This window comes from Mauremys mutica, chromosome 3 (genome assembly GCF_020497125.1).
Source record: "Mauremys mutica isolate MM-2020 ecotype Southern chromosome 3, ASM2049712v1, whole genome shotgun sequence".
Lineage (NCBI taxonomy): Eukaryota > Metazoa > Chordata > Testudines > Geoemydidae > Mauremys > Mauremys mutica.
This window is the reverse complement of record NC_059074.1, coordinates 109042047-109059198: the sequence shown is the minus strand read 5'-3', so window position 1 is coordinate 109059198 and position 17152 is coordinate 109042047. Positions and strand designations below refer to the sequence as shown.

The 17152-nt window shown below is 41.2% G+C and overlaps 1 protein-coding gene across 2 annotated transcripts in view; it reads right to left on the bottom strand.

Moving 5' to 3' along the window:
• The window catches only part of UTRN (utrophin), a 577733-nt gene extending 560810 nt beyond the window's left edge, over positions 1 to 16923 (bottom strand). Inside the window, exons 1-2 of one of the 2 annotated variants that reach the window (XM_045009515.1) lie at positions 16400 to 16923; positions 14723 to 14889 (exon numbers count right to left, since the gene is read on the bottom strand). In XM_045009515.1, coding sequence (XP_044865450.1) covers positions 14723 to 14801 — 79 coding nt within the window. In that variant the 5' untranslated portion in view covers positions 14802 to 14889; positions 16400 to 16923. The remainder of the gene's footprint in view (positions 1 to 14722; positions 14890 to 16399) is intronic. The other variant, XM_045009516.1, reaches the window with a different exon arrangement.
• Between the last annotated feature and the right edge of the window lie 229 nt (positions 16924 to 17152).

Sequence of the window (17152 nt, the reverse complement as noted above, 5' to 3'; positions counted from 1 at the left end):
TGTTCCAAAACCTCCTCTAATGACACCTCACTCTGGGACAGTTACTCAGATTTGTCACCTAAAAAGAATGGCTCAGGTTTAGGAATCTTCCCTCACACATCCTCAACCATGAAGACTGATACAAAGAATTCATTTAGTTTCTCCGCAACAGCCTTACTGTCCTTGAGAATCTCAATCACCCAGTGGCCCCCCAGTAGCAGGCTTCCTGCTTCTGACATAAAAAAATAATAGCAAACTTTTTTTTAAGTGAGTCTTTGGTTAGCTGTTCTTCAAATTCTGTTTTGGCCTTCTTAATTCTATTTTTACACTTCATTTGCTAGAGTTTATGCTCCATCATATTTTCCTCACTAGGATTTAACTTCCACTTTTTAAAGGATGCCTTTTTGCCTCTCACTGCTTCTTTTAACTTTGTTTAGGCACATTAGCTCTTTTTTGGTTCTCCTATCGTATTTGTTAATTTGGGATATACATATAAGTTGAGTCTCTATTATGGTGTCTTTAAAAAGTTTCCATGCAGCTGGCAGAGATTTTACTTTAATGTCTGTTTAACTAACCTCCTCATTTTTGTGTAGTTCCCCTTTCTGAAATTAAATGCTACCATGTTGGGCTGCTGTGGTGTTTTCCCCACCATAGAGATGTTAAATTTAATTATATTATGGTCACTATTACCAAGCGGTCCAGATCCTGTGCTCCACTTAGGACTAAATCAAGAATTGCCTCTCCTCTTGTGGGTTCCAGGGCTAGCTGGTCCAAGCAGCAGTCATTTAACATGGCAAGAAACTTTCTCTCTGAATCCCTTCCTGAAGTGATATGTACCCAGTCAATATGGAGATAGTTGAAACCCCGCATTGTTAATTATTATTGAGGTTTTTTTATTTTAATAGCCTCTATAATCTCCCTGAGCATTTCACAGTCATTATCACCATCCTGGTCAGATGGTCTGCAATATCTCTCTACTGCTATATTCTTTCTTATTAAAGCATGGAATCTCCATGGACAGCAATTACATGGTACAGTTTGGTTCATTTAAGATTTTTACTTCATTTGAGTCTACACTTTTTAACATATAGTGCCACTCCCCCAGCAGCACGACCTGTTATGGCCTTCAGATATATTTTGTACCCTGGTATTACTGTGTCCCATTGATTATCCTCATTCCACCAAGTTTCTGTGATGCCTATTATATTAATAGTCTAGTTTAATACGAGGCACTCTACTTCACCCATCTTATTATTTACCAATGCTAGACGTCTATATAAGCACTTTAAAAACTTGTCACTTTTTAGCTGCCTGCCATTACATGACATAATTGAATGAGCCTTTTTTCCCATTTGACTGTTTCTCATCAGATCCTACCTTTATTTTATCATCGTCCATCCTCTCCTCCTTATTAGGACATAGGGAATCTCCATTTATAGATCCTCCCCTAAGGGATGTCCAAACCACATGCTCCTCCACACCTGTCGGCTTTTCCCCAGCCCTTAGTTTAGGAACTGCTCTAACTTAGACCAAGACAGAGTATATGTTCCATGATCCCAATTCTATTCAACTTTCACAATTTTTAACAGCATAGCTCATCTTCATGGGGGGAAGGGAACCTACTCCAGACACCCCAAGCAGCAGAAGATGACATCAGTCAAATGGCCTGCATTTCATCAAAGAGCCTAGCAACTGCAGTGGAAGACTGAGAGGAACTCTGAAAAGGAAGGCGTAAGTGTAGCAAAGAAGGGCTGGAGGCACTGACAATCTGGAGCAGCCACTGGTCACAGTTTTCTTTAAAACTAAATTTATTTTCCAGTAGCCCAATAATTTGTACATGGTTAATTATGAAACAACTCTGTTTTCTTGCTGAAAGTTAATGAAGCGTTTGAACTTGTATAAGATGCACTGACTTCAAAGAAGGTGGGGGGAGGGGAAATGAACTAGTGTGACAGCAGCTACTAGTGAGTCTTATTCCCCCTTCCCTCTGCTCAATTAGGGAAGCCCCGGTTGTGGTTCTATAATTAAAGTAGAGTTTGAAATACAAAACCCAACAAGATTACAGTGCATCCTCCCCAAAAATTACAGCACTCTCTCTTTTAGGACGGAATGAATTTTTTGAGAATTTATAAGTGAACCCATTAATTAGCTTAGGAGTTAGAATGAATTACAGTAGAAATGGCTCCTCTAAGAAATGTATTGCCTTGCATCAGGCCATTCTTTTGTCCCGAATGATTTTAATAAAATAATGCCAACTCTTCAAACTTGAGAAAAAGGAAAAACAACAAAAATGGTGACAACTGGAAGGAGAAAATATATATATATACTTTGAAGCACTTACTGGAACGGTGACAACTGAGATACCCAACCACTAATCAGAAGGATTCCTCACTGCTCCTGGACACAAACAGTAGCAGAATGGAACATTCTCTACCACCTTCATGAGCCCAGAAAGCACATCCCTTCTTCTCCAACGAAGTCCTTGGCACTGTGATAGTCTAGCCCAGGAGTCGGCAACCCTTCAGAAGTGGTGTGCTGAGTCTTCATTTATTCACTGTAATTTAAGGTTTCGTGTGCCAGTAATACATTTTAATGTTTTTAGAAGGTCTCTTTCTATAAGTCTATAATATATAACTAAACTATTGTTGTATATAAAGTAAATAAGGTTTTTAAAATGTTTAAGAAGCTTCATTTAAAATTAAATTAAAATGCAGAGCCCCCTGGGCCGGTGGCCAGGACCCTGGCAGTGTGAGTGCCACTGAAAATCAGCTTGTGTGCCGCCTTCGGCACGTGTGCCATAGGTTGCCTACCCCTGGTCTAGCCTTCATTACCAACCAGGCTAGACAGCTGCAATTCCTTCTGTCCTGGGCTGAAGACAGACTCTCACATCACCCAACAGCTGATTTATTGAGCAACAAAGTCCAGAGAGAACACATCACTCCTGTGCTCTCTGACTCTTGATGACTCCATATTAATTCACCGATTGAGTTTAAAGTTTTACTCCTAATCTACAACGCTTTGAATGGGCTATAACCAGGCTATATAAGAACTTGTCTATGTGAGCATTTAGTTCCTGGAAAGTTGGGGTGAAAATTTACTCCCCACTAGTCTGCCAAGGACCAGTCATCCACATTGACCCTGCTAACATGCATTAACAGTTTGTTAATATGCTTTGATCTAGTCCTCCTTGAAATAAAACTAGAGCAAAGCACATTAACAAACTATTAATGGGCATTAGCAGGATCCACACAGACAGTCCGCAGACACATCCCAGTTTGCCATGGATTAAAGGCACGGCTACACTAGAGCATTTATTTAACTATTCCCCCACCAACATAGCACTGTCCACACTGGCACTTATGTCAGTGTAGCTTATGTCACTTGAGGGGGGGGGGCGATGATTTAGTCACACCCCTGAGCAACACAAAATTATGCCAACATAAGCTGTAGCGTAGACATAGCCTTAATGTTCACATATACAAGCCTGAAGAGACCACTTATCAATCCCCAAACAAACAAGCTGGGGGACACTCTAAAGGGACACTATAGCTAAGCCCCATATAAAAATTCCTGAGCACAGGCGCAACAAAGAAAGCAGGAGAAATCTGAATGTGTAATGCCGTCCCAGAAGCCATCAGACCAAACCAGACAGTTTTCAGAGTATAACTGCAAGTTCCATCACTTCAGGACAGCCTTTCCCCAGCAAAGGGCCTTCCCCCACTACTGAAACCTGTTCCCATGGAGTCCCAGGAGGAAAAGAGCAGCAGTGCATATTTCTGGAAAGTCAAGACAGAGAGTTGGGGCTCCCTTTGTGAGTGATTTATGCTAACCCTAGTTGTTGCTCAATGCCAGGTTATATCAGATAGATGTCTCAGAAGAATTTAAGATAAAAAGGGTGGATCTGTTGTAGCATTTAAATACCACTTCACCCAAACTCATTTTATGTAACAGCTTTTACATAGCTGTGTTTTAGTTCGAGACCAGAGATGTGCATGCTAGTCCCAACACGCACCAAACTGCCCAAATAAATTCATCTATGCAGTACTTTCCTTTGTGCATCCAAAATTGTTTGCTTTTCGTTTTCTTGCTATTATATATCATACAAAATATTTAGCATTTTATCCATAACACTTTTTCCTTCTCGATAATTTGTGAAAGTATTTTAGGGGCGTATTCCTTCTTAAAATTCCCTCCTTTGACACTTCAAATGGGGTAAAGGAGGAGGGAACTACACACTACATTTTTTTTTAAATCAAAAGGCAGTACAGAGAGATTAACAAAAACTATTTGTTAAATGTATTGTGAAAAATTTTCCAAAATATTTTGTTCCAAGACTCAAAACCTCACATTTCTCCCAAGCTAGCTGCATAAGCCAGCATCTGCCCTTAACTGTATACCTGTCCAATTCCATATCATTCTTAACTGAATTACTTTGTTACACCTCCACCAGGTTTCGTATAACTAGCAAATTTTTAAGGCCAGAAAGAAACACTCGGACTGCCTAGTCTAAACTTCCTGCACAACACAGTCCATAACTTCTGGGTGATTAGAACAAATTGTCACATGTTCCTTCTCAGTATCCCACAGAAAAAATATTTTGTTCAACTATATACATCCTAAATTCCAATCCATGTGTCACTCAGTCACAATTTCTTTCACTCACAAGCACTCAACATTTTTAAATACACAAGTTACTACTTTGTCCGCATAAATATGCCACATTCTATCAGCACAATACAAGTGCCAATCAGCAGTTTTCCCACAGTTCTTCCTCAGGTAAGACGACAAATTTTAACCCGCTCAAACCTGAAAGAAAACCTAGAGCACAACAGGTATATTGCTTAATTTTTAGAGGTGCTCAGCACCTGCTCCAAATGAAGTCATAGATATACGAGTTGGCAGAACCTCTGAAATCGGACAAATGTGCTAAATGGGATGAAGGTATTAGTTAGCAATAATATTACTGTACAAGGAAACAATGAGACAATACTGGTCAGCATAACAAACAGTGATCTCAGCACATCAGCAGCCTTGCAATCATCAAGTTTTTTTGTATGCGTAACTGAAGGGGAGTTTTAAGGAAGGATTTATATTTTAAAATCCTAATAATAATAAAGGGGGTGGAGGTGTAAAGCTTTTTCTAGACTGTACAGTGAATACTTTCTAATGACATCACCACTATAGTCCATGCTATGCCCTTTTACTTAACAGCCCCTCTCATGCTACTGAGGCCCACATTCAGAATTGCTCTGCCAATCAGAAAGGAGTATATTGTGCAGGAGTACTCTGAACCTCACACTAATAGGATTTCTGGACACTGGAGGAAACTGCAGCTGTAGTACAATTTCTGTAGATATTTTTCTGCCATGATTTCCAGTTTTGGAATATCCTTTTCTAGGTACAATGAGTTAGATTCTCAAACCCGCTCTGTTCCCTTTGTATTGCAAAGGAGAGAAACTGTCTGTAGTCAGCTGAGGACATCCATACCTCTACCCCAGCATGGGAGAGGCCCCACAGGCATAGAACTGGCTCTGACACCTTCTACTTTGCAGCCTCTACCTCAGGGAGTGTGAAAAGATGTGTTGCAGGAGGGACCAGAGTTCAGCTGGAGCCCCCTAGCTACTATAACCCAGGGGGGAAGGGGTGCCCTGAGGACAGTAATCAGCTCCCCAACAGCCCCTCATTCTGTCAAGCCTAGCAAATGCACAAGGTAATTGACCCAGTAAGTGTTGCTGAGGAAGTGGGAGGTGTGCTTCTTCTCTCTCTCCCCCCACCCCCTTTATTGCTTTGTGTAGATCTGTTTGGCATTTCCTCATTTTGGCTTGTTTTCTGACTTTTGTCCCTCTCCCCCGCCGCCCTTACTCTCTCTCACACACACACACACACACACACCCCTCAACATTAGCTAAGCTTCTGTATATGCCTTCCTCAAGTCCAAGTCAGTTATGCATATGACTTCCTCAGGTCAATCACTGTATCAGATTTCTTGACCGCCCCTTAAAAATAACTCAGACATGTCCTAAGCAAATCGCAGTTTTCACATTCATGATGGTCCCCTTCTGGCCTATGATTTAGTCTGACCTCCTGTATAATATGGGCCATAGAACTTCCCCCAAAATAATTCCTAGAGCAGATCTTTTATAAAAAAAAAGTCAACCTCGATTTAAAAATAGTTAGTGATGACAAATCCACCATGAGCCTTCGTAAATTCTTCCAAAGGTTTTTTACCCGCACTGTCAAAAATTTACCCCTTATTTTGAGCCTGAATGTGTCTAGGTTCAACTTTCAGCCATAGGCTAATGTTATACCTTTCTCTCCAAAGTGTTTAAGAGTTCCTTTATTCTGTCTCCATTCAGAGTTTCCACTGCCTCCACAGCTGTTCCGCCTTGTATTTAGCTGTGACAGTACATTTCCCAAGCCAAAGGAAAGCTCTGTACAAGTCTGAAAGCTTGTCTCTCTCACCAACAGAAGTTCATCCAATAAAAGATATTACCTCACCCACCTTGTCTCTAATATCTTGGGACCAATACAGCTACAACTACACTGCATTTTGCAGCTGCTGGCATTTATAAATATGCAGTTTCTTGAATAATCCCATGGTCTTGACTTGCGTGGAACCATTTCCATTATTCTCTCTCTAGTCCCACAGAGGTTTATTTATTTATCTGCCCAGTTACTTGTGCAGATACTTGTAAAATTCCCTTCCTTCACTTTGAATAAAATAATCACTTTCTGAAATTCTAGTTCATTTGTGTCCCTTCTTAATTCCAGAAATTTAACAGAGAAAACCAGACTCTTGACATGCGCTGACAATTAAGTTATGTTGGTGGAAAGATAAGTCCACCAATGGAAACCACAGCCCCATGCCGAAGGAAAAACAAAAAGTGCAACTCTCCCCTGCACTGAGCTGGGAGCATTTCAGTATGCAGGAGGGAAAACAGCTGCTCTCTTCTGACTTTTGAATTTCCATCAAGGGAGGGGTACTGTCCAACACAATGAAGGCAGAATAACTTATTCAAAACATGCATAATCTTTACAGCTATAGATATTTCACAGCAGAGCATCTGTATCAGCTGAAGGATGGTCACAGTCAATTTGTTCTGCCTCTGTTCCCCACCCTCATCCTCCCCCCCCGATAACACTCTGAATTATATTTTCCCAGGCTCTTTGCCAGTCCTCCAAAACCAAAAGTGTTAGTTAAATATTGCCTTGCTCCTCTCTATTCATAGACGTGCGACACACTGTGCTTGCTCTACTAGGAGGAGTTTTCAATGAGAGAAAAAGTAATTAAGTAATTTTATGAAAGATGCCAGTAATGACATAGCTAAGCCTTGCTAAATGGCTTGAATATATACTAAGTACAGTACTACAATCTTTAAGAACATTATATATAGGATAGAGTAGAATTAAGAGGTTTCCACCTTAGATTAGACTCATCCCCTCCCCACCCCACTCAAACTTGTGAATGCTAAAATCTTCCCCAAAAGAATGTGCATTTGTGTTAGGGGGTAGGGTTGACAAAGAATGTCAGCGGTCTGTCCAAGCATGTTACCTATACTTGTGTTTTCACTTTCCTCTGAATCTGTCTGTCATAAATATGGGAAATATGTTTGCTTACAACCTATTACTTATACGATTCCAGGAACTAAAGAAGCTAGACATGAAGATTCACGGCTCGCAAACACAGTGGTAAAAACACTGTAGCCATGAAAGACAGAAGAAGATGTGAAGATACTGCAATCATATTGATGGGAAACAAAAATAGGTTAAGAATTTGAGGAAGAGGGACCCTCCCTGTTCCCACCTCAAACCTCTCAGTGGCTGCAATTCTAGTGCAATGATACGGTGGGGCTTGTTTGGTTGTTGTCTCTCCATCACAGTACTCTTGCATGGGGAGTTCAATTTGTTAATGCACTGACAGTTATTTATTTGTATTACCATAATGCCAATCAGACCTGAACCCCTCAGAGCCCACCAGTACCCATGGCTCTTCCACTCATTGCAGGCAATCAGGTCAGGTTTGGAAATAGGAAATCCTGCTCAGAGAGGTGAAATCAGACCAGACTGTCCCTTCCCCAAGGAGTTTACAATCTAAATATAAGGCAAATCACAACAGATGGATACAGGGGAGTAACACGAAACAATGAGACGATATTAGCGACAGGTCATGACAGCTACCAACACAGGTAACAAAAGTATTTCTGCTCCCCTGTTTATGTTTAGGTCTGTTTCAGTTGGCCATTTTCTCCCTGGCTAAATACAACGCTCTACCTTGATATAACGCTGTCCTTGGGAGCCAAAAAATTTTACCGCGTTGTAGGTGAAACCACATTCTATTGAACTTGCTTCAATCCACCGGAGTGCACAGCCCCGCCCCATGCCAGAGCACTGCTTTACCACGTTATATCCGAATTTGTGTTATATTGGGTCGCGTTATATCGAGGTAGAGGCGTATATACAAAGTGAATACATAGACAAAAAGAGAAAAACCTGCTAACTTAAGTTTTAGCAATCTGAGGGGTTACTTATAATATTAATAGCTGCAAAATTTTCAGATGTGGTTTTCAAATTCACAAGGTACAATTTGCTAGAGACTCACAGCTTGAATTTAACAAGCAAAAAAATTATTTAAAGAAGCACCCAGAAGCCTCAGCGAGAAAAGGCCTCATCCAAAGCCCATTTGAAATCAATGAGAGTCTGTTGACTTCAGTAGCCTTTGGATTCAGGCCAATCCCTTCTAGTTCAAATTCTTTTATTAATGTTTAACAAGTTTCTGATTGCTACAATGGCACATATGTACAAATGCTCAAAGCGATACCATCACCAGCTGGTTTCTCTACATCACCAGTTAGTTAATAGCTGCTTCACCAGGGCCGGCTCCAGGCACCAGTCCAGCAAGCAGGTGCTTCGGGCGGCCAAGGGTAAGGGGCAGCACATCGGGCTCTTTGGCAGCGGGTCCCTCGGTCCCTCTCGGAGGGAAGGACCTGCCGCCGAAGAAGAAAGCGGCAGCGGTGGAGCTGCCGCCGATCGTGGCTTCCCCCCCCGCCGCTTGGGGCAGCAAAAACCATGGAGCTGGCCCTGTGCTTCACCTGGCAATTTTTGCACTTAAAAAAAAATAGATTATTAGGACATGTGTTGCATACAATATATTTAACACTCACTGTTTTATGGGCCATCATCCAAGAACTATGGAATGAACGAGTCTCCTTCTCAAAGCATGTCCCAGGGCAGGGAGATATCTTAGCAAAACAGAGCTGTTGACTATCTAAATATCCTCACAAAGCAGTCATACTTCTCTACAAACAACAGTGTCAACTCCCAAAAGTGATCCTCATGAAAGAGCTCTCAAAATAAAAGTACAATTTATAGATCAGTTCTTCCAAGACCCTGTCAACCACATTTAATTTAATTAAAAATGAAAGCTAGATCAGGAGAATTAAGCTCCTACCAATCTACTCTTGTACCTTAAAACGCATCTGAGGCACTCAGTACTATTCCAGAAATGTTTTGCCTGTCATGTCTTACTGTTTAATTATATACATTGTTGTTGAAACTATCATGACAGATTTCAAGTGGGGCTTTTTCCTCAGTGTTTCATAATTAATCACAGCAAAAGTTCATCTGTTCTTCAAAACACATTGATGACAGACTATTTTTCTCACCCACTATAAAGAAAGCATCCCCCTGCATTCCTTCTTGAAAGCTTCTTTTCAAAAACAAAACATAAAAGCACTTATTTCCCCAAAAGGATCTTTTTTTAAAAAAAAGTACATTCTAGATTACATATAAAAATAGTTTTTGTTATGGAAAACATGCCCATGAAAATGATTTTTAAGGAATAATACAGACATATGTAAAGTTTGACCTATACCCATTTAATGTCTCCAGATGCATGGAATACCCTATATAACAGGGGTAGGCAACCTGTGGCACACGAGCTGATTTTCAGCGGCACTCACACTGCCCGGGTCCTGGCCACCGGTCCAGGGGGCTCTGCATTTTAATTTAATTTTAAATGAAGCTTCTTAAACATTTTAAAAACCTGATTTACTTTACATACAACAATAGTTTAGTTATATATTATAGACTTATAGAAAGAGACCTTCTAAAAACATTAAAATGTATTACCGGCACGCGAACCCTTAAATTAGAGTGAATAAATGAAGACTCGGCACACCACTTCTGAAAGGTTGCCAACCCCTGCTATATAAGATGGTAAATATTTTACTTAAAACCCTAATATAACCATTCAATTAACAGATATGCTATAGTTTTTCAAAAAAAAAATACTAATATTTGTGCACTAAGAAGAGAGGCTAACAGTAAATACAGTTCTTCTGCAAACCTTGGGTTGGCTTCCATGTAATTGCCAGGATTAAAATAGTTATTACACAATATAGTTTTGGTCACAATCATATGTTATTCTAAACATTCAATAGGTTTTTAAAAATAAAATACATCATTATGCAATACAGCTTTAATACACTGTCTAATCAGAGTATGTGCCTATATTTGTCTACTATAAGTAGAGTATCTTCCAACATTTGGTAACTAATAAATCCTAATCAGACATACTTAAAAAAAACCCTCACACCCTCAAAAGACTCTTCTTTAGTACTATGCTTTACAAGAAAGGTTACTGAATGAAACCAAATGTGTTTATGATTAGTCAAACAAACCAGGGTATTCTCAAGCATTTATGACTTACGAAGGCCACAGAAGTGCATCACTGTCTTGGAATATGCTTTCTTACTGATCACTGAAGATTATTGAATGCATTACCAATTCTATCTTGTGTTTAGAGCAGAGGTGGGGCAGGGGTCTGGGAGTGGGGGCGCATCAGAAATGACAGGAGGGGTTGGATGGGGCGGCGAGGGGCAGTCAGGGAACAGGGCGGGTTGGGTGAGGCAGGAGTCCCCCCGGGAAGGGGGGGGTTGGGCCACGACCCCCTCCCCTAACCGGTCATTCATACAGTTTCCAAAACCCGATGCAGCCCTCCGGCCAAAAAAAGTTTGCCCGCCCCAGTTTAGAGCCATTTACACACTGGGTAACTCTTACTAATTTAAAAAAAGGAATGATGTACCATCCTCACCCAATCTGAGCATACAAGAACTCCCACACATGGTGAATTTAATCTTTGAATGACAGAACTAGATCTTGAACCAAAACTTTTCTATAAACGTTAATATTTTTCCAAATATTCTTAAGATACAGTTTTGAAGACATTAATGTTTTATTTTAAAAAGGTAGGCACATAAAAGATTCATCCCCCTGCAAATTGGTCATGAAATTGTGTAACCCAGGATTCTTTTTCTTTGTGTAAATGATGTTTTTAAGTTGTTCCAACTTTTTTTTTTTGGGGTGTTTTTTGTACTTTTATAGCAAATACCATATTCTTTAAAACTAATGGTATTTTTAAATTAAGTTATAGTTATTTCTCAATTTTATGGAATTAAAAATTGAGAAATAACAGAAGACAAATGCAATGCAACACATGCTACATATCCTAGGAGATCTGTAAGGCCTGATATACACCTCTACCCCGATATAACATTACCGGATATAACACAAATTGGGATATAACACGGTAAAGCAGTGCTCCGGGGGAGGATGTACACTCCGACAGATCAAAGCAAGTTCAATATAACGCGGTTTCACCTATAACGCGTTAAGATTTTTTGGCTCCCGAGGACAGCGTTATATCGGGGTAAAGGTGTATTTTAATAAAATTACCATGAGTAAATACCATTTTAGCTCACCTCAAGTTTCTATCAATGGTTTCATCAATTAAAATAGCTATTTCTATAATTTTCTATGCATTCATACTATCTGCTACTGAATTTTCCAAAGCCAGCTAATTAAAGCATCAAATCTTACAAAGATTGGTCATACACTCAGTTGGACTGTCTTCTTAGGTTTATACTATATATTCTTTCCCTGTTGCCCCTTTTTTTAAATTCTGACATTCTACTGAACGCAAGTTATTATTTTACTGCTGAATTTTGCTCCCTAAATTATTAAAATAATCCAGGCATCCTAAACATCATCTTGTTTGGCAGCTTTGTTTATTTAGAAAAAGAACAAATAATGAATGGAAGAAAAGTTGGAAAAAAGTTAAACGTTTTGAATCTCAGGGTCTACGGTTATTTATTATTGTCTGGCTCCTACCCCCAACACTTTTCCACAACAGTGAAAATGTAAATTGATAAAAATGCTTAAAAGTACATACTGATGTGTGTCAAAATTATTAAAAAAAAATTCAAAGGCTGAATTCAGCCAAGCCTATTTATAAGTGGCACTATATTACCCTCCCACAGAGGACTCAAATTAGCTGCTTTTTTATAATCCCTACTATTTAAAAAAAAAAAAATCCTGCACCACAGTAATGAGACATTTTAAACAAATATTCTGACAATTTAAATTGACGTGTAAATAAAATTCTGACAAGCAGCTGTTTTCTTGCTTCCACTAATAATGAAAAGTTGTGTGTGCATACTTACATCTCAGAAGCAAAAACAATAAAAAGACCCTCCCTCACCACATAAGAAAATCAAAATAAAAGACTCCTTATTTTGTCCCATCCCATATCCTCCCAAAAATATATTTGTGAAATCAGCTGTTAAAAATAATTTGGGAGCGTTTTATGAGAAGTGAATTATTTTATGTTAATATTTTTGTTGGACTCTGACCATTTGTATCTCTAGCATGAACAGCAACCCAAACTGAAAATACAAATGATTAATGGAAAGCAACCCAGTGTTCCATTTTAGTGCCAACATGAATATCCCTTTAACTTAGCTTTTTTTCTCTCTCTCTCTTTCAGTGGGTTAAGAGGAGGGGGAAGTATGCAAAATATATATTTTAGACCTGGCAATTAGCCTTTAATTTGTTGCTGTCTATGCTTAGATACATTATGTCCCTTTCATTAAAAAAATCCCTCCCACAGGCTTAGTTATAGGGGCTGGTTCAGCTATGTAGTGTAATAATTAACTTTAAAATATGTAGTGATGCATGCTACATACTTGAGATCCAAATTTAGTTCTTAGGAGTTTTGAAAATGGGATTAAAAAAAATTTCCATTTTCAATTTAGGCTAAAAAGTTGAATTAAGTCATTCCTGATTTTAGTATAAAAATATCTTAAATATATCATTAATTTATGAGATGAGAGAAGTAAGAAGGACTACTGTAGATAAGTGTAGGTCCATATCAGAACAATGGAAACTACAGCACATTCTATTTATACAGAGGACTTATCAAATACAGCAATGATTCCACAAAATGCCTGCAAAAGTTACAGTATTTGTAACACACAAAAACAGGTGCTCACCAACCCAGAGTCCTTGGCGTATAGTAGACATTTCCAACCAGGTCAAATATGGTCCAGAACTTCAAAAAAAATATATGAATGAAACCACAAATATTGTTTCACAAACTGTGCTTCCAGAAGTTAAAAGCTTTCCACCCTCTGAACTCATGCACTAAAAATGGAGATTCCTAAAAGCTGTGTTCATCAAAGGCCTGATGCAAAGACATCTGAAAAATCAATTGAAAGATTGCCACTGATTTCAATGGGCTTTGGATCTGATCCCAAATTTGTATCCTACTTAATTTGATATATAACCTGATTATACTAATTGCATATACATAATTTTGAGTCTTATCTACCTGCATTTACACTAGGACACAAATATATTTTGTAATTACAAAGCCATTTTGTTACTATTGTAGTAAATGATTGGAAAAGTTCCAATTTGTTACATTGTGGATAACAAATACCCTGCCTTTAGGATAAAGCACTGAATTAGGAATCGGAGTGTGTTCAGTTTTTGTCTCTGCAAAAAGATTTCCTGGGTGCCCTTAAGCAAGTCATTTCACCTTTCTGTGCCACCGATCTGTAAAAGGGGGTAACAGTTCCCTACTTATTGTAAGAATAACTTCATTAATGTTTGTGAAGCACTCACATACAACAGTGATAGGAACTACAGAAAGGCCCATAAGCAGAACATTTAAAAATAATTCTGAAAAGAACATTATCCAGAAACTGTTTCTTTGACACAAATGTTTTTGGTACAGGACATGTCTGTGGTGCTAAAGACAGACAGTAGTATGTCAAAAAAAGTAGATTCATTTACAGCACACTAACAAACATATAAAGCACCTTACAGTGTTCCAACCTGTAGTAGCCATTTTCCACAGCTCGAAATAAACACAGAAGCAGCCGCCAAAACCTGGTTGCGTAAGCACTTATTTAAATACATGCTTATTTACAAAACCAGAGGTAATTATAATGCAGGAGGTGGATCTTAAATAAAAAGATTTGGTTACCAATATAGAGATATTCAATTATTATTTTTATACACACACACACACACACACATTTTAGTTGTATCAAGAAGCCCCAGTTAGAATCAGGGCCTCCTAGTGCTAGATACTATATAAACGTATAAAAAGACAAAAAAGTTGAAAGAACTTAAGAATGGGCCCTATTGGGTCAGATCAAAGGTGCATCTAGCCCAGTATCCTGTCTTCCAACAGTGGCCAATGCCTGGTGCTCCAGAGGGAATCAACAGAACAGGTAATCATCAAGTAATCCATCCCCTGTGGCCAATTCCCAGCTTCTGGCAAACAGAGGCTAGGAATTTGTCAATTAAATGGCAGTTTGCATCACATAATTTGAGACATTTTCATCATCAATGATCTATAAAGAAAGAGATATACAAACTTTGTTTTTTTGCAACCTACCAGATCTGGACTTAATGATATCACTGAATTCATTGTGTTCTCCACCAGGTCCTTCCTCTTGATCTGAAACCTTGGCCATCCTTTTACAGTCTTGAAATTCTTCTCTGGTATAATCTTAACCCTTCCAAAAACAGTTTCGATGTACAGGATTAGTTCAGCAACAATACCTAAAACATACAAGGAAAAAAGTAGCTAAGTGATCATTCCCTGTATTAAACCAGAAATTATTAAAATCTATGCATGTGAACAATGGTATATGCTTGACATTCATACATGTTTTCAGTACATATCAAGTGTTATAAATATCACTGTCATTAAAAATGTCTGTTCCTTTTCCAATTAAAGAGCATTTTAACACAACTCACGAAGAAAAAAAGATTAACATTTGTTTTCTACTCTGATTACAATTCACACAGAAAAAACACAGCCAAGGAAACTGCTTAATGTTAGTATACTGGGAAGTGCAAAATATATAAGTGAAAAGAAAATGAAGTCATTACACTTTAAATCTAGGTGGGACATCAAAGACAGACTTTGGGGCAAAGATCAAGAATTATGAAGCTTGTCATAACTGGAATATCAACATTGTATACCTAACTTTGAAATCTTAGGTATTTGGAAATCAGTTCCACGTTTCTTCCAATGCATCACTAATCAAACCATTATTAAGATTATCCTCACCACTTGCTAGTCACACTCCACAGAACAGAAACAAACTGGAACTGGCTGGATTAACCCTTACTAATTGTGAAGGAAGTTGTTTGCCCACTACCCCAGAGCCTGGATCAGTTCCCAAACTGTATATATACACTCCTCACAAAGTTATATAGGGGGGTTCAGTGACTTGTCTCCTACGGAGTTTAGTCATAACATGAAAGAAGAGCGTGACTTTTTCTTCTTAATCATCCCATCTTTCCCCACCCCCGACACACACACCTGTTTTCATCTACATGACCCCCGCAGAAAGGGAGAGCCGGGGGAGGAGAGAAAGACGTAGCCTCAAGATGTTATGTGGTGAGAAACAACTGTAACAAATTGGGTGGGAGAAGGGGAAAGAGGAAAGTGACCAAACAAGAGGTCAGATCACTAGAGCAATAACAAGGCGGGCTGCAAGTTGGATTCAGCTGGCACACCACCATCTCCCCCCTCGAGTGACCCAGAGCAACCTTTCCACCTATGGTCTCAATCTGGATCATCCCCACGGGCGGCGGGGCAGCGCTGGAGCGGACACAGCCCGCAAGGCCCCTGAGCCCCGAGGGGCTGCACCCCCTTGGGGGGTCCAGGCGTCGCCCTGGCCCCTCCCTCGGGACCTGCTGCCAACCCCACAGGCGGTTACCAGCAGCAGCAGGCAGACACCGCCTTACGGGCATTGCTCTTCCCACGCGCGCCCAGCCCCGCGCGAGGGGCGGGAAAGGCACCTGCAGCCCCGCACGAGCCGCCCGCGGCCCCACACGCGGGCCGGGAGCCCTGGCTCCCCTCGGAAGGGTCTGGTTCATGCTGAACCCCCCCGCCCCGTTCGTGCCGGGGGCTCCTCCACCCGCCCCCCACGCGGGGAGAGAGCAAGCAAGTCCCGCAGGGGGAGCTCTCAGGCAGGACCCTCCGGAGCAGGGCAGGACTCCCCCGTCCCCTGCCCCGCGGGGGCGCCGGCGTCCCGCCCCCGGACTAGCGCTTACTCACCGGCTCACCTACGGCGCTGCGTGCCCGGCCCCGCCGCACCCCGGGGCCAGAGAGCTCCCGCTTCACGTGAAGCGCCCCGGGCGGCAGCGCCTCTCCCCTTCGCCCGCCCGGCCGGCCTTCCCACCGCCGGGGCCGGGACAAGCGGCTGCAGAAGCCGCCCCAAACAAGCGGCAGCGGGTGCAAAACACTCACTCGATTATTAAAAAAAACCAAAAGGAGCGTTTCCAGCTGAAGAATTCCTGCTTAATCGTCCCACCCCCCGGACACCTTCCTCCGCCCGCTCGCCGCGTCCTTCGGGAGTAGGAAGCGGCTCCAGCTGCCCCCTTTGCAGGCGGGCTCCCAGCAACTTTTTGTACAAGCTGTTGCTGTTGCTCCCGCTGCTGCGTTGGCCCCCGGGATTTCCCCTTTGTCTGTAGGTGAGACAGGACGGGGCTGAGGCTCTGGTCAGGGCTGGCGCTAACCGCGCGCCTGCTTCCCTCCGGCCAAGCGAGCGAGAGGTGGCAGAACAGGCAGCGTCCGGGCTACGCGTGCTCCCTGCCGCTGCTGCTGCTGCGCCGGGAACTTTGTTTGTTCCCAGATTCTCCCCTCCCCGCCCTCCGGCTAGAGCAGTGGCTGCTGCTGCACGCTGGCTATGGGAAAGTGGCGTGGCAGCGTCATGTGACCGCCTGCCCTGTCAATCAGCCCTCGGAGATCCTCAGCGCGGGACGCCAGACGCCTCTCCCCAGCCCAGCCTCAGGTTGTCCTTCTGTCTGG